This window comes from Eleutherodactylus coqui, chromosome 1, assembly GCF_035609145.1.
Source record: "Eleutherodactylus coqui strain aEleCoq1 chromosome 1, aEleCoq1.hap1, whole genome shotgun sequence".
NCBI classification, from domain to species: Eukaryota; Metazoa; Chordata; class Amphibia; order Anura; family Eleutherodactylidae; genus Eleutherodactylus; species Eleutherodactylus coqui.
Window position 1 is genome coordinate 5,509,569 of NC_089837.1, and position 17,102 is coordinate 5,526,670.

Sequence of the window (17,102 nt, forward strand, 5' to 3'; positions counted from 1 at the left end):
TGATCAGCGCCCAGTGAACGCCGCTGGATGTGCACATATGTATTCGGTTTGTGTCATGTGACCGGCGGTCTGTATCCGCGCCTCGACAGATCGCAGGCCAACCGGCGCCACGCTTAGTGTTTGTGAATAAAGCCGCGTCCTGCTGGAATCCTGCGCCCTCCGGGGTCACATGCTGCGTACACTGGCTGCATGGCATTGTGGGGGATGCCGTGTGCTCCCAGCGCGACGCGCAACAAGATGGAGGCGGGAATTATTTTGCGCTATTGACTTTATTTATAAAAAGGAGGAATAGAAGTCAAACTCCATCAGCGGAGCCCGCCATCAGTCCGAGCGTCCCGCCATCAGTCCGAGCGTCCCGCCACCAGTCACAGGAAACCTCCATCACTGACCAGGGGGGAAGCACTTTACAGCCTGCTGAAAAGATGGATCTTATGTCACACGGTGGGCGTGGCCTGGCAGCAAGTCACGGCGATCAGCAGCTCATGTGATGTACAAGGTGACCACATGCCAGCGTGAGCATCGGGCAGTGGGTACGAGTCATCCAATCAGAAGACGTATCTGGAGCCAGCCCAGGGACACGGGGGCGGGGCTTCTTGCGGGAGTGCTCGGGGGTCTCCTCCAGTCATTCCTCCAGGGGGCTCAGGCAGGTTTGGTCCAGTGTAAAGCTTTCTTGGAATCAGTACTTTCCCAAGACGGTGGCCAGCAGTGCCATGCGCACGTACATCCCGTTCTCCGCCTGGCGGAAGTACGCTGCCCGGGGGTCCGAGTCCACTTCAAGGCTAAGGGGGATGACAAGGAAAGAGAAGATGAAAAGCTAGAGGGGCTGCAGTCAGATCACCGGTGGCCCTACCCAGCGGACCGCTGTACCCGGAGGGCCCCTTCACCGCTCCATCCCAGTGATGGGCTTTCTCCATACAGATCCCCTCTATCCCGCCAACGGGCGTGCCCTCCGCACGGCCGCCCTCTATCCCGCCAACGGGGGTGCCCTCCGCACGGCCGCCCTCTATCCCGCCAACGGGGGGTGCCCTCCGCACGGCCGCCCTCTATCCCGCCCACGGGGGGTGCCCTCCGCACGGCCGCCATCTATCCCGCCAACGGGGGGTGCCCTCCGCACGGCCGCCATCTATCCCGCCCATGGGGGGTGCCCTCCGCACGGCCGCCCTCTATCCCGCCAACAGGGGTGCCCTCCGCACGGCCGCCCTCTATCCTATTGATGGGCGACCTCTGTAGGTTCGCTCCATACGGCTGCCCTCTACTATTGAGCGCCTCTAGGGGGCCTCCCCGAGCAGTGTAAATACGGAGATGAATAGCTGAGCAGACAGAAATGAGGACGCCGCCACGACAACCCTGCGGCACGCAGCGGCCGCTCACCTGATCTCATTGACACGTGGCATCGGGTGCATCACCACCATCTTCTTCTTGGCGCGGGTCATGATGTGCGGGGTGAGGATGAACTGTCCGAAGCACTAAAGAAACACCCGGTGTCACCTGGAGCTCAAGGTCTGCACTCGGCGGCGGTAAGGCTGCCACATTAACCCCGTCCCTCCCCACTCACACTGTCATACTCCTCCTTGCTCTCGAACCGCTCCTTCTGGATCCGGGTCATGTAAAGAACGTCCGAGTCCGGGAGCGCCTCCTCGATGCTGCCGAACTCCTCCTAAGAGAGCAAGGAACATCAGCATCATACAAGACCCCCCCCCCCCGAGCCCGCGCCCCCACCACGCGAGAGCCGCGCCCCCACCACGCGAGAGCCGCGCCCCCACCACGCGAGAGCCGCGCCCCCACCACGCGAGAGCCGCGCCCCCACCACGCGAGAGCCGCGCCCCCGGCTCGCACCCTCACCACGTAAGAGCCGCACCCCAGCCCGCGCCCTCACCATGTGAGAGCCTCAAAAGTCCACACCCCAGCCCGCACCCTCACCACGCGAGAGCCGCCCCCAGCCCGCGCCCTCACCATGCGAGAGCCGCCCCCCAGCCCGCACCCTCACCATGTAAGAGCCACACCCCAGCCCACGCCCTGACCACACTTGAGTCGCACCCACCCAAACCCCAGCCCGCACCCTCACCATGTAAGAGCCGCACCCCAGCCCACGCCCTGACCACACTAGAGTCGCACCCGCCCGCACCCTCAGCATGTAAGAGCCGCACCCCAGCCCACGCCCTGACCACACTAGAGTCGCACCCGCCCGCACCCTCACCATGTAAGAGCCGCACCCCAGCCCACGCCCTGACCACACTAGAGTCGCACCCGCCCGCACCCTCAGCATGTAAGAGCCGCACCCCAGCCCACGCCCTGACCACACTAGAGTCACACCCACCCAGACCCCAGCCCGCACCCTCACCATGTAAGAGCCGCACCCCAGCCACGCCCTGACCACACTAGAGTCGCACCCACCCGCACCCTCAGCATGTAAGAGCCGCACCCCAGCCCACGCCCTGACCACACTAGTCGCACCCACCCACACCCCAGCGCGGACCCTCACCATGTAAGAGCCGCACTCCAGCCCACGCCCTGACCACACTAGTCGCACCCACCCACACCCTCACCATGTAAGAGCCGCACCCCAGCCCACGCCCTGACCACACTAGTCGCACCCACCCACACCCCAGCGCGGACCCTCACCATGTAAGAGCCGCACCCCAGCCACGCCCTGACCACACTAGAGTCGCACCCACCCGCACCCTCAGCATGTAAGAGCCGCACCCCAGCCCACGCCCTGACCACACTAGTCGCACCCACCCACACCCCAGCGCGGACCCTCACCATGTAAGAGCCGCACCCCAGCCACGCCCTGACCACACTAGAGTCGCACCCACCCGCACCCTCAGCATGTAAGAGCCGCACCCCAGCCCACGCCCTGACCACACTAGTCGCACCCACCCACACCCCAGCCCGCACCCTCAGCATGTAAGAGCCGCACCCCAGCCCACGCCCTGACCACACTAGAGTCGCACCCACCCACACCCCAGCGCGGACCCTCACCATGTAAGAGCCGCACTCCAGCCCACGCCCTGACCACACTAGAGTCGCACCCACCCACACCCCAGCGCGGACCCTCACCATGTAAGAGCCGCACTCCAGCCCACGCCCTGACCACACTAGTCGCACCCACCCACACCCTCACCATGTAAGAGCCGCACCCCAGCCCACGCCCTGACCACACTAGTCGCACCCACCCACACCCCAGCGCGGACCCTCACCATGTAAGAGCCGCACCCCAGCCCACGCCCTGACCACACTGGAGTCGCACCCACCCACACCCCAGCCCGCACCCTCACCATGTAAGAGCCGCACCCCAGCCCACGCCCTGACCACACTAGAGTCGCACCCACCCACACCCCAGCGCGGACCCTCACCATGTAAGAGCCGCACCCCAGCCCACGCCCTGACCACACTGGAGTCGCACCCACCCACACCCCAGCCCGCACCCTCACCATGTAAGAGCCGCACCCCAGCCCACGCCCTGACCACACTAGAGTCGCACCCACCCACACCCCAGCGCGGACCCTCACCTGCTTGATTCCTTTGGAAGCCACAAAGTGGATGATCTTGGAGGGCATTCGCAGGCTGCGCGGCGTCACGTACCTCAGGTTCACGCGGTACTGGGTGAGGAGGCAAGCGAGAGAATGCACCGTGCGGCCATGCTTCAGGTCACCGACCATCGTGATCTAGGAAGGAGCGGGATATATACTGTACATATATGTGATGACCCAACACGGGACGATGCCAGCCGGCCACCATAACCGCACATGGCAGCACACCAAATCAATCACCACAGACACAGGACATAAGTATGTGCCCCCTCCTACATCATACCCTCACAGACATCAGTATGAAGGAGAGGGTCACATGCCCATACAGACAGCACATATGCCCCGAGTCTGTGAGGGTATGAAGGTATGTGCCCCCTCCTTCATACCCTCACAGGCACGGCACGTGGTATGTGCCCCCTCCTACATCATACCCTCACAGACAAGACATCAGTATGAAGGAGGGGGTCACATGCCCTTACAGACACAGCACATATGCCCTGAGTCTGTGAGGGTATGACGGTATGTGCCCCCCTCCTTCATACCCTCACAGACACGGCACGTGGCATGTGCCCCCCTCCTTCATACCCTCACAGGCACGGCACGTGTGCCCCCCTCCTTCATACCCTCACAGGCACGGCACGTGGCATGTGCCCCCCTCCTTCATACCCTTACAGGCACGGCACGTGGCATGTGCCCCCCTCCTTCATACCCTGACAGGCACGGCACGTGGCATGTGCCCCCCTCCTTCATACCCTCACAGGCACGGCACGTGGCATGTGCCCCCCCTCCTTCATACCCTCACAGGCACGGCACGTGGCATGTGCCCCCCTCCTTCATACCCTCACAGGCACGGCACGTGGCATGTGCCCCCCTCCTTCATACCCTCACAGGCACGGCACGTAGGTATGTGCCCCCCTCCTTCATTCCCTCACAGGCACGGCACGTGGCATGTGCCCCCCCTCCCGGCAGCGCTTACGGTCATCCCGTTGACGGTGCCCAGCTCCTCCCGGATGGTGAAGATGTCCAGCAGTGCCTGCGTTGGATGCTCGCCCACCCCGTCTCCCGCGTTGATCACCGGTTTCCGGCAGTGCTTAGCGGCGAGCTGAGGAAGATACGGAGCGTTACCAACGGGATGGGATGGCGGCGTTGGTGGGGTGACGGCGGCACACCTACCTCCACAGCGCCGGGCTCCGGGTGTCTCACCACCAGCACATCCGCGTAGCAGCTCATGGTCTGCACAGAGTCCGCCAGCGACTCTCCCTTCTGAGAGGACGACGTGGTCTCCGAAAACGTCAGCACAGACCCGCCCAGCCGGTGCATGGCCGCCGCGAAGGAGCTGCTGGTCCGGGTGCTCGCCTCGAAAAACATGGAGGCCATCACCTTACCCTGCAGGAGAGCGGAGAGCCATGAGGCGTGGGCGAAGAAAGCACAGGGGGGGCGGGGCGAAGAGGAAAAGCGGGCACAGGGGGGGCGGGGCGAAGAGAAGCGGGCACAGGGCGGCGGGGGCTGAGGAACGATAGTGCCGCCGCCAAGATGGAGGACAGAAGCGTAAGGCACCTTCAGAATGTCCAGGCTGCGCTCCTTCTGCACCAACATCCGCAGCGTGTGCGCCACATTGAAGAGATGCGACATCTGCAACAAAAAGTCAGAAGAGAGAAGACTCCAGTCACATCCAGAGCTGCACCGCGGCACACAGCAGACGCAGCTCTGGAGGGGAGCAGAGTAGAAGAGAATGCCAGCGGTCACACATGGCGGGGCTCACCTGGTCCTTGCTGAACTGCTTGACGGACAGGATGTGCTGCCCTATGAGGGGGTGCAGCAGCGGGGAGGTCTGCACATGGGGGGCGCTCTGCACGGACATGTTCTGGGGGGACACGAGCCGCGGGATGGGAGGGGGGTGGCTGTACCCGTCCAGGATGGAGGAGAAGTCTGCAAAACAGTGGTCCGTGCATGAAGAGGCTGCGGCCACAAGGGCGGCGACCCCGAGCCCCGACGGCGCAGAGGACAGAGACGATGGGAGGAGGGGCAGATACTAACCTGCTTCAGGGGGCTTCTTGGCCGCGCCGCGCTCTCTCTGCTCCTCAGCTGTGGACACAAAGCATGTAACACGGGTCAGAGATGGCTGGACACGTAATAAGAGCGGTCAGGTAGCAGCAGCTCTGGGTGTGACTGGAGTGTTACACGGTGTAGCAGCAGCTCTGGGTGTGACTGGAGTGTTACACGGTGTAGCGGCAGCTCTGGGTGTGACTGGAGTGTTACACGGTGTAGCGGCAGCTCTGGGTGTGACTGGAGTGTTACACGGTGTAGCGGCAGCTCTGGGTGTGACTGGAGTGTTACACGGTGTAGCGGCAGCTCTGGGTGTGACTGGAGTGTTACACGGTGTAGCGGCAGCTCTGGGTGTGACTGGAGTGTTACACGGTGTAGCGGCAGCTCTGGGTGTGACTGGAGTGTTACACGGTGTAGCGGCAGCTCTGGGTGTGACTGGAGTGGTACACGGTGTAGCGGCAGCTCTGGGTGTGACTGGAGTGGTACACGGTGTAGCGGCAGCTCTGGGTGTGACTGGAGTGGTACACGGTGTAGCGGCAGCTCTGGGTGTGACTGGAGTGTTACACGGTGTAGCGGCAGCTCTGGGTGTGACTGGAGTGGTACACGGTGTAGCGGCAGCTCTGGGTGTGACTGGAGTGGTACACGGTGTAGCGGCAGCTCTGGGTGTGACTGGAGTGGTACACGGTGTAGCGGCAGCTCTGGGTGTGACTGGAGTGGTACACGGTGTAGCGGCAGCTCTGGGTGTGACTGGAGTGGTACACGGTGTAGCGGCAGCTCTGGGTGTGACTGGAGTGGTACACGATGTAGCGGCAGCTCTGGGTGTGACTGGAGTGGTACACGATGTAGCGGCAGCTCTGGGTGTGACTGGAGTGGTACACGATGTAGCGGCAGCTCTGGGTGTGACTGGAGTATCACACGATGTAGCGGCAGCTCTGGGTGTGACTGGAGTATCACACGATGTAGCGGCAGCTCTGGGTGTGACTGGAGTATCACATGATGTAGCGGCAGCTCTGGGTGTGACTGGAGTGTTACATGATGTAGCGGCAGCTCTGGGTGTGACTGGAGTGTTACACGATGTAGTGGCAGCTCTGGGTGTGACTGGAGTGTCACATGATGTAGCGGCAGCTCTGGGTGTGACTGGAGTGTTACCTGATGTAGCGGCAGCTCTGGGTGTGACTGGAGTGTTACATGATGTAGCGGCAGCTCTGGGTGTGACTGGAGTATCACACGATGTAGCGGCAGCTCTGGGTGTGACTGGAGTATCACACGATGTAGCGGCAGCTCTGGGTGTGACTGGAGTATTACATGATGTAGCGGCAGCTCTGGGTGTGACAGGAGTATAACATGATGTAGCGGCAGCTCTGGGTGTGACTGGAGTATAACATGATGTAGCGGCAGCTCTGGGTGTGACTGGAGTATTACATGATGTAGCGGCAGCTCTGGGTGTGACTGGAGTATTACATGATGTAGCGGCAGCTCTGGGTGTGACAGGAGTATAACGATGTAGCGGCAGCTCTGGGTGTGACAGGAGTATAACGATGTAGCGGCAGCTCTGGGTGTGACTGGAGAATCACATGATGTAGCGGCAGCTCTGTGTGTGACTGGAGAATCACATGATGTAGCGGCAGCTCTGTGTGTGACTGGAGAATCACATGATGTAGCGGCAGCTCTGTGTGTGACTGGAGAATCACATGATGTAGCGGCAGCTCTGTGTGTGACTGGAGAATCACATGATGTAGCGGCAGCTCTGGGTGTGACTGGAGAATCACATGATGTAGCGGCAGCTCTGGGTGTGACTGGAGTATTACATGATGTAGCGGCAGCTCTGGGTGTGACTGGAGTATTTCATGCTGTAGCGGCAGCTCTGGGTGTGACTGGAGTATTACACAATGTAGCGGCAGCTCTGGGTGTGACTGGAGTATTTCATGATGTAGCGGCAGCTCTGGGTGTGACTGGAGTGTTACATGATGTAGCGGCAGCTCTGGGTGTGACTGGAGTATTTCATGATGTAGCGGCAGCTCTGGGTGTGATTGGAGTATCACATGATGTAGCGGCAGCTCTGGGTGTGACTGGAGTATTACATGATGTAGCGGCAGCTCTGGGTGTGACTGGAGTATCACATGATGTAGCGGCAGCTCTGGGTGTGACTGGAGTATAACATGATGTAGCGGCAGCTCTGGGTGTGACTGGAGTGTTACATGATGTAGCGGCAGCTCTGGGTGTGACTGGAGTGGTACACGATGTAGCGGCAGCTCTGGGTGTGACTGGAGTGTTACATGATGTAGCGGCAGCTCTGGGTGTGACTGGAGTATAACGATGTAGCGGCAGCTCTGGGTGTGACTGGAGTGTTACCTGATGTAGCGGCAGCTCTGGGTGTGACTGGAGTGTTACATGATGTAGCGGCAGCTCTGGATGTGACTGGAGTGCAGGGTCCCCGCTGTCACCATCATATGTGAAGTTGTCGACCAATCACGGACATCATTGGTAAATTACGGACACTCCTACATAAGCTCCGCCCACCTCCCCCCGCGGCCCCTGTGATTGGCTGTGACTGATTGCTGGTGTGATTAGTGCCAATCTCCCCCCCCCCCTCCCCTTCCCCGTAGATTCTGGACCCTCCTGGTAGAGTTACCGCTCTTGGCGCTGCTCCCCCGTAACCGCGACACAGACGTCCTCCTGAGCACTGGACATGGTGATAAAGGGTTAACAGAACCGCCATGAACACCAAGTCTCCGCCCCTTCCCCGCTCACACGGCCGACCCTACACCGAGCCTCTCACCTGGGAACCCGGGGTCGGAGGAGCGATGGATCCTGGGGGGCAGATGGAAGCGGGCGTCTCCGGAGGGGCCGGCCCTGCGGGGGCTGGGCGCGCGGCTGCGGATGGCTTCACTCTGCACGGTCACATGGCGGTGGCGCTCCGGGGTCTAAGACAAGGCAAATGTTAATGACAAGCACTAATGGGTGGGGCCCCGTAATGTCCAGCCCACCCCAGCAAGGTCAAATCCAGGGCAGGTGGGCGGAGGAAACTGTTGGGGAGGGGCTTAGAGAACTGAATTAGCATATGCAGCCACTCCCTCCCAGGACAGATTCTAAGGTGGTGTCACATGACCACCACCGATTGGTTAAGAGCTTCTGGGGGGGAGGAGCTATACCTGCTTCACCGACCCCTCCCCCGCACTCACCTTCACTACCTCCTTCTGGGCTGCGGGCGGTGCGGCTGTGACCAGCGGTGGAGACCATTTTCTGACATCTTGCCCATAACCGGCGGGCACTAGGACCTGCGGAACAGACAGTGAGCACAACGCAGGGCCCGGCGGGGGAGGGGTGTTTGGTTGTTACAGTACCTGGCCGTCTATGTAGGCGACTTCACCGCGCAGAACCACCCGGCGCACGGCGCCCTTCAGCTTCATACCCTCAAACGGAGTCCACTTAGATTTGGTGAACTGCATGGACTGCGGGACGAGCCACTCCTGCTCCAGATCCACCTGCAGGGGGAGACAGTCAGCAAGGCAGGGGGAGGAGCAGCGAATGGGAAGGAGGAAGGAAAGCAGAGAGGAGCGGGCCGCCCGCCAGGAGCCAAGGAGGTGCCCCACCCAGCCAGGAGCCGGCCCCGAGGAGGGAAGGGGGAGGAGCAGCGGATGGGAAGGAGGAAGGAAAGCAGAGGGGAGCAGGCCGCCCGCCAGGAGCCGGCCCTGAGGAGGGAAGGGGGAGGAGCAGCGGATGGGAAGGAGGAAGGAAAGCAGAGAGGAGCAGGCCGCCCGCCAGGAGCCAAGGAGGTGCCCCACCCAGCCAGGAGCCGACCCCGTGGAGGGAAGGGGGAGGAGCAGCGGATGAGAAGGAGGAAGAAAAGCAGAGGGGAGCAGGCCACCCGCCAGGAGCCAAGGAAGTGCCCCACCCAGCCAGGAGCCAAGGAGGTGCCCCACCCAGCCAGGAGCCGACCCCGAGGAGGGAAAGGGGAGGAGCAGCGGATGGGAAGGAGGAAGGAAAGCAGAGAGGAGCGCGCCACCCAGCCAGGAGCCAAGGAGGTGCCCCACCCAGCCAGGAGCCAAGGAGGTGCCCCACCCAGCCAGGAGCCAAGGAGGTGCCCCAGCCAGCCAGGAGCCAAGGAGGTGCCCCAGCCAGCCAGGAGCCAAGGAGGTGCCCCACCCAGCCAGGAGCCAAGGAGGTGCCCCACCCAGCCAGGAGCCGGCCCCGAGGAGGGAAGGGGGAGGAGCAGCGGATGGGAAGGAGGAAGGAAAGCAGAGAGGAGCTGGCCCCAAAAAGTCGCTCACCACCCAAGCCAGGAGCTGACTGACCCACCCAGCAGCCGGTGCCAAGGAGGTGCCCCACCCAGGAGCTGGCCCCGAGGAGGGAAAGGAGGAGAGGGGGAGGAGCAGCGGATGAGAAGGGGGAAGGAAAGCAGAGAGGAGCCGGCACCCGAGGAGTCGCCCACCACCCAAGCCGGGAGCCGACCCCGACAAGGGAGGAGCAGCGGATGGGAAGGAGAAAGGAAAGCAGAGAGAAGTGGCAGCCAGGGGGCCACACCCAGCCAGGGGCAGCAGAAGGCGAGTAGTAAACACCCAGAGGAGAGGGCGTAGCAGATGACAGTACGGAGGAGGACACACCCAGCAGGAGCGCCGGGGGTACTTACCTCTATGTAAGTGTTCTCCTGGACCGGGAGGGAGAAGATCTTGCGGGGGTTCTCGTACAACCGTTGAACGATGTCATCGATGGTCAGCCGCCCCTCGCTGACGGCAGTGAGTAGCAGGGGCAGCATGGTCTCCAGGCCGGGGTATCCGGGTGGGGGGCTCGCACTCTCCTTCTCCTCTACAGAATGGGGGGCTGCAAGGAGAGACCACAGGGTCACCCCAGAACTGATGGGGGGGGGCTACACATCTACCTGCATGGGGGGGGGGTTCACACCGTGGTCCGTGGCAAAGCAGTCGATGATGTCCAGGTTGTCCCACAGCGCCTGCTGGTCGTCTCTGGTGCCCAGCATGGGGCGCACCTGCCCACGAGTCTGACCCAGCCGCCCCAGGTCGTCCTGGCACAGGAAGAGGTGGTGGGGGGCCACCTCACAGGTCACACGGATGCCCCTCTGCTTGGCTGCCTTGATGATGAGGATCTGGAGTGGGGAATAAGCTGGTGAGCGAGGGTCTATAGGGGTCTGCAGAGGTCTTCACATAGGGGGGACAGGAACCCACCTCCTCCTTCTTGGCCACGTGGCAGATGTGCACCGAGCGCTTGTACAGCTGTGCCACCATCAAGATGGCAGCGACCGTCTGGTTCTCAGCGTGGGCCACGATGGGCAAGTGAGCGGGCCACTTCTCAAAGTGCTGCAAACGGAGGGAGGAAAGTAAGTAATGGAGGCAGCGCCCAACAGCAGCCCCAGAAACCCCCCCATGCCCTCAGCTACCCCTTCCCCAACAGCAGCTCCGGCTACCCCTCATGCCCCCAGATACCCCAACCAACAGCAGCTCTGGATACCCCTCATGCCCACAGTTACCCCTCCCCCGATCAACAGCAGCTCCGGCTACCCCTCATGCCCCCAGATACCCCAACAGCAGCTCTGGATACCCCTCATGCCCACAGTTACCCCTCCCCCGATCAACAGCAGCTCTGGATACCCCTCATGCCCACAGTTACCCCTCCCCCGACCAACAGCAGCTCCGGAAACCACCCATGCCCCCAGATACCCCTCCCCCGACCAACAGCAGCTCCGGCTACCCCCCAGATACCTCTCCCCCGACCAACAGCAGCTCCGGCTACCCCCCATGCCCCCAGATACCCCTCCCCCGACCAACAGCAGCTCCGGCTACCCCCCAGTTACCCCTCCCCCTGACAAACAGCAGCTCCAGCTACCCCCCATGCCCCCAGATACCCCTCCCCCGACCAACAGCAGCTCCGGCTACCCCCCATGCCCCCAGTTACCCCTCCCCCGACCAACAGCAGCTCCGGCTACCCCCCAGTTACCCCTCCCCCCGACAAACAGCAGCTCCAGCTACCCCCCATGCCCCCAGATATCCCTCCCCTGACCAACAGCAGCTCCGGATACCCCCCCCCCCCACCCTACCTTGCACCGGATACCCCTCACCTGACCAACATGAGCGTCGCATTACCCCCCCAGATCAACCAGAAAACCCAAATACCTCAGCCACCAGATGCCCCTAGCCCTTCTCTCAGATACCCCTTTCCCCTAACCAACATGAGCCGCAAACACCCCCCCCTTCCCCCAACCAACAGGAGCTGGTGCCCGCTACAATCCTGCAGCTGGTGCTGTGCCCGTGTCAATCACACATCAGGATACACCAAGGGGCACAGGTGGCAGCAGCTACAAGTCTGGGCACGGCGCTCACCTCCATCCACAGGGACACGTTGTCCATCTTCAGTTGGGAGTAGGTGTCGTTCAGGTACATCTTGAGTCCGGCCGCTGCGCTGGCGATGGTGGCGAGGGAATCCGTGTTCTCAGAGCAAGCGCCAAGAAACAGGGCAAAGTCACAGCGGGCACCGGCTTCTGCCAACTGAAGAGACAAAATACAAGGGGGTTAACCAGGTTCAGCGGCAGCGCCCGGTAGAGCAGGACCCGCGCCAGTAGCGGCCGCTCACCTTCTGCGCCAGCGAGAAGCTGTCCGTGTCTGTAATGGCAGGATTGGTATTGGGCATGGCGCACACCATGGTCACACCGCCAGCCAGCGCCGCCGCCGTCCCGGAGGAGAAGTCTTCCTTGTGCGTGGCTCCGGGCTCCCGCAGGTGAACGTGGACGTCGATCAGACCTGCGCCAAGAGAACCCCAAAATGAGGCAGCAGCCCCCAAAACTGGATCACGACCCAGAGCCTGCGGGGGGAGGGGGGGTCTCATCTGTACATCTACACCCAAACACTAAACCCTGCATCTGAGGATCTAGAACCCTGCACAAAGTATAGGTCTAAGCACTGCCCCAATCACTGTGGGTCTAGAACCCCGCCCCAATCACTCTGTGGGTCTAGAACCCGCCCCAATCACTCTGTGGGTCTAGAACCCCGCCCAATCACTCTGTGGGTCTAGAACCCCGCCCCAATCACTCTGTGGGTCTAGAACCCCGCCCCAATCACTCTGTGGGTCTAGAACCCCGCCCCAATCACTCTGTGGGTCTAGAACCCCGCCTCAATCACTCTGTGGGTCTAGAACCCCGCCCCAATCACTCTGTGGGTCTAGAACCCCGCCCCAATCACTGTGGGTCTAGAACCCCACCCCAATCACTGTGGGTCTAGAACCCCACCCCAATCACTCTGTGGGTCTAGAACCCCGCCCCAATCACTCTGTGGGTCTAGAACCCCGCCCCAATCACTCTGTGGGTCTAGAACCCCGCCCCAATCACTCTGTGGGTCTAGAACCCCGCCCCAATCACTCTGTGGGTCTAGAACCCCGCCCCAATCACTCTGTGGGTCTAGAACCCCGCCCCAATCACTCTGTGGGTCTAGAACCCTGCACTCACAGCCCCTTTATGAATCTAGAACCTTGCGCAAAAACCTTTGTAGGTCTGGAACCCTGTGTAGAGTCCTTTGTAGATCTAGAACTCTGCCCCATCTGCTCCTTCGTGTATCTACAACCCTGCACAAAAGGCTTTGTAGGTCCAGAACCCTGTCCGCGATCACTATGTGGATCTAGAACCCTGCACTCAGATCCCGTAGGTTTGGGACAATGCAGAGAACGGTTAGTGGTTCTAAACCCTGTACAAGCACTTCAGTAGATCTAGAATCCTCCATAGAGAGGCCATTTTAAATCTAGAAATCTGCACAAGCCCTATATAAATCTAGAACTGAGCACAAGCCCTTAGGTGTCCACCGTGGCACGGATCACTCTAGAACTCTGTGCAGGGCCTTCATCCAGCCAGCACTCTGCACCCAGAAACCTTGGTAGATCTAGAACCCTGCTGCTCGTTGTTCTAGAACACCCAACAGACAGACGACAGACCTTCGGTGATCATTGACATTGGATGAATGTTGGCTGAACCCGCTGACCACCTAATGTAGCCGCAGCGCCCTCACCTGGCAGGCGGATGAGTTTCTGGGAGGTCATGCAGTCCACGTGTGTCTTCACAGGAGGAGCCGCTCGGATCAGTCGGAGAGCCTGAAGGAGAAGCAGAAGACATGGAACATCGTCCTGACGCTACATCAGGCACCGAGACCCCCTGTGCCCCCCCTCCCCCTCCAACATGCTCTTCCACAGCGTCCCCCCCAACATGTTCCCCCACAGCGCCCCTGTGCCCCCCCCCCCCTCACCTCCACAGCACCCCCGTGCCCCCCCTCACTTCTACACCCGTGTTCCCCCCCACCCTCACCTCCACAAACAGCTTGGTGCACTTGATGTCGATGATGAGTGGCACGGAGTAATCCACGGCCAGTCGGCGGGTGCGGTACCCGCGGGTCACGAAGGAGGAGAGCCGGCGCCCCCCAGAGTTCCTCATGGAGAGATTGATGACGAGGTCGAAGTGGTTCTCTGACAGATGGTCCATGATGCTCCGCTGCTTCTCCTTCAGGGCCCCATCGCCGTTGTCCGTCTCCTCAAAGGGCCAATCCATGGCCTTCACCTGCAAACAAGATGGCCGTTACTCCGCAGCCACCCACGACCTGCGAGGGGCGGGGCTGCGGGTCACGTTACCTTGATGCCATGCTCCGTGTAGAAGTCCGCTGTGCCCACACTGGCGTACAGGCTGTACCCGAGGCTCTCCAGCGTCCGCACCGTGGGCAGCAGCTCACTCTTGTTCTGTAAGACAGAGCCGCAGTCAGCACCTCCAGAGCTGCGCTCACAGCTCTCATCTGCACCGTAGCTGGCAGGACACATTTTTTCTTCGGGTCGTACAAACAAAATTATGTATTTTATGTTTCACCAATTTTGCACAATTAAATTAAAACTTTTTTGTTTGTAATTTTTTTTGCATCTCTGCATTCAAAGTCCCATAACTTTATTGTCCCGTGGGCGGAGCTCTGTGCGGGCTGCACGCTTTGGGCTTTTTCCCTTTAATGCAGCGTTTGCCATGCAGGATAAAGCGTTCGGTTAATTCTGCGGGTCGTTAGGGATGCGACCGCACCAAGCATGAGGCGAAGAGCGCCAAAGAGCGTTTGTTGTAGATTAGCCTCTCTCTTTTTCGTGTTCCTGTAGGGAACTTGAACCTGTGACGCTCAGGTAGTGCAGAAGTACTGCTGTGTATTATCACCTCTTGTACCTTACAGAGGGAGCGCCCTCCCTGTGCAAACATGATGCGACCAACCTCGATTGCAGCATGTAAGGGGTTAACAGCAGGTCGGCTGTCAGTCCCGCTGCGGATGGCGACTCCTGAGCCCCCCACAATCCCCCCCCCCCCCCCCCGACGGCGGTCTGCGCTGTCACCTTGTAGCTGCCGATGGTCAGCAGGATGTTGTTCTGAGGGATCTTGAAGCCGCTGCTCAGCATGGCCTTCAGATAGGCCTCGTAGCGGTTCTCCCCGAAGCAGGCGACCTCCCCGGTGCTGGTCATCTCCACCCCGAGAACCACGTCCGCTCCGGCCAAGCGGGAGAAGGAGAACTGCGGCACCTGAGGAGAACCCACAGACGAGAGGTAAGTGATGGGGGAGGGTGTCAGCGCTGAGAGGAGTAAGGGGACCGCCACTAACCTTAACTCCCACAATTCCTGTGCCCGCCATAAGTCCGACTGGCTCCACCTCCTCCCCCATGATGACTTGCGTGGCCAGGGCCACCAGATCCACGCCGAGCGTCTTAGAGACGAACGGGAAGGAGCGGGAGACCCGGACGTTGCACTCGATCACCTTCAGCTGATCGTCCTGCAGAGACAAGGAAGGGTTAATGGAGACACGTCGCCGGAGACGTAGCGTTGCCACCGGGCATCTTGCAAATACATGGCGTCGGTCGTTACCTTGGCGATGAGCTGCAGGTTGAAGGGTCCGGTCACTTGGAGCTCCAGCCCCACGGCATGGACGATTGCCTTGATCCTCTCCAGGGTTTTGGGAGTGATGTCCTGAGGAGGGGTGACCAGCGTGGCGTCTCCAGAGTGCACCCCGGCGTTCTCCACGTGTTCAGAAATGGCCACCGCCACCACCATGCCATCGCATGCCACCGCATCAACATCGATCTCCTAGTTACAGTACGAGAGTTACGTCACCGAGCGCTGCATCTCATGGCCTGACCCCACTCCTCCTCCTCAAGGCCCGACCGCTACCCTCACCCCCGTGGATGCCGTCGCACCAACCTTGGCCTCCTGGATGTACTTGGAGATGACGACCGGTTGCTCCTTAGATACGGCCACAGCGCTGCAGAGGAACTTCTCCAGGTCTTCATCACTATAGGCCACGTTCATGGCGGCGCCACTCAAGACGTACGACGGCCGCACCACACAAGGGTATCCAACGGAGTTACAGAACTGCCGCGCAGACTGGAGACGGGAAGATGGGAGGTCAGACACAACAGGGGACACCTAAGACTTCACCTTGCCCCACCAGCTCACCTGTGTGTCCGAGAGCTCCTTCCACTGCGGCTGACTGATCCCGATCGTGTCCAGCAGACGCGAGAACTTGAAGCGGTTCTCAGCAGAGTCTATGGAGTCAGGGGAAGTGCCCAGAACACGGCACTGCTGGCGGTGCAGGTCCATAGCGATGTTATTAGGAAGCTGCCCCCCCATGGACAGGATGATCCCCTCCGGGTTCTCCAGCTCGTAGATGTCCATCACCACCTGCAACACCAACAAAGGAGGAAGTCACGTGACCAGGAAAGCGGTACTGATCCCTCCACCACAGCCCGCTGATGCCCCTTCCGACCCCCCTCCAGCACAGCCCGCTGATGCCCCTTCCGACCCCCCTCCAGCACAGCACGCTGATGCCCCTTCCGACCCCCCTCCAGCACAGCCCGCTGACCCACCATTCGATCCCCCCCACCACAGCCCGCTGATCCCCCTTCCGATCCCCCCCACCACAGCCCGCTGATCCCCCTTCCGATCCCCCCCACCACAGCCCGCTGATCCCCCTTCCGATCCCTCCACCACAGCCCGCTGATCCCCCTTCCGATCCCTCCACCACAGCCCGCTGATCCCCCTTCCGATCCCTCCACCACAGCCCGCTGATCCCCCTTCCGATCCCTCCACCACAGCCCGCTGATCCCCCTTCCGATCCCTCCACCACAGCCCGCTGATCCCCCTTCCGATCCCTCCACCACAGCCCGCTGATCCCCCTTCCGATCCCTCCACCACAGCCCCCTGATCCCCCTTCCGATCCCTCCACCACAGCCCCCTGATCCCCCTTCCGATCCCTCCACCACAGCCCCCTGATCCCCCTTCCGATCCCTCCACCACAGCCCCCTGATCCCCCTTCCGATCCCTCCACCACAGCACCCTGATCCCCCTTCCGATCCCTCCACCACAGCCCGCTGATCCCCCTTCCGATCCCTCCACCACAGCCCGCTGATCCCCCTTCCGATCCCTCCACCACAGCCCGCTGATCCCCCTTCCGATCTTCACCACAGCCCAGTGATTCCTACTCATCCTCCACTAGCCCAGTGATCCCCCCCCTCCATTTTC

General features: G+C 61.3%; 1 protein-coding gene across 2 annotated transcripts in view; it reads right to left on the minus strand.

The window, feature by feature from the left end:
- Positions 1–250: 250 nt before the first annotated feature.
- The window catches only part of CAD (carbamoyl-phosphate synthetase 2, aspartate transcarbamylase, and dihydroorotase), a 35,433-nt gene continuing 18,581 nt past the window's right edge, over positions 251–17,102 (minus strand). The window contains exons 20-45 of one of the 2 annotated variants that reach the window (XM_066594359.1): positions 16,038–16,262; positions 15,783–15,965; positions 15,450–15,668; positions 15,190–15,357; positions 14,928–15,110; positions 14,199–14,303; positions 13,879–14,127; positions 13,586–13,667; positions 12,165–12,331; positions 11,915–12,079; positions 10,763–10,894; positions 10,482–10,683; positions 10,210–10,400; positions 8,924–9,064; positions 8,762–8,857; positions 8,359–8,503; positions 8,212–8,262; positions 5,571–5,618; positions 5,296–5,462; positions 5,091–5,165; positions 4,707–4,919; positions 4,510–4,635; positions 3,513–3,668; positions 1,556–1,657; positions 1,372–1,466; positions 251–779 (exon numbers count right to left, since the gene is read on the minus strand). In XM_066594359.1, coding sequence (XP_066450456.1) covers positions 677–779; positions 1,372–1,466; positions 1,556–1,657; positions 3,513–3,668; positions 4,510–4,635; positions 4,707–4,919; positions 5,091–5,165; positions 5,296–5,462; positions 5,571–5,618; positions 8,212–8,262; positions 8,359–8,503; positions 8,762–8,857; positions 8,924–9,064; positions 10,210–10,400; positions 10,482–10,683; positions 10,763–10,894; positions 11,915–12,079; positions 12,165–12,331; positions 13,586–13,667; positions 13,879–14,127; positions 14,199–14,303; positions 14,928–15,110; positions 15,190–15,357; positions 15,450–15,668; positions 15,783–15,965; positions 16,038–16,262 — 3,789 coding nt within the window. In that variant the 3' untranslated portion in view covers positions 251–676. The remainder of the gene's footprint in view (positions 780–1,371; positions 1,467–1,555; positions 1,658–3,512; positions 3,669–4,509; positions 4,636–4,706; positions 4,920–5,090; positions 5,166–5,295; positions 5,463–5,570; positions 5,619–8,211; positions 8,263–8,358; positions 8,504–8,761; positions 8,858–8,923; positions 9,065–10,209; positions 10,401–10,481; positions 10,684–10,762; positions 10,895–11,914; positions 12,080–12,164; positions 12,332–13,585; positions 13,668–13,878; positions 14,128–14,198; positions 14,304–14,927; positions 15,111–15,189; positions 15,358–15,449; positions 15,669–15,782; positions 15,966–16,037; positions 16,263–17,102) is intronic. The other variant, XM_066594358.1, reaches the window with a different exon arrangement.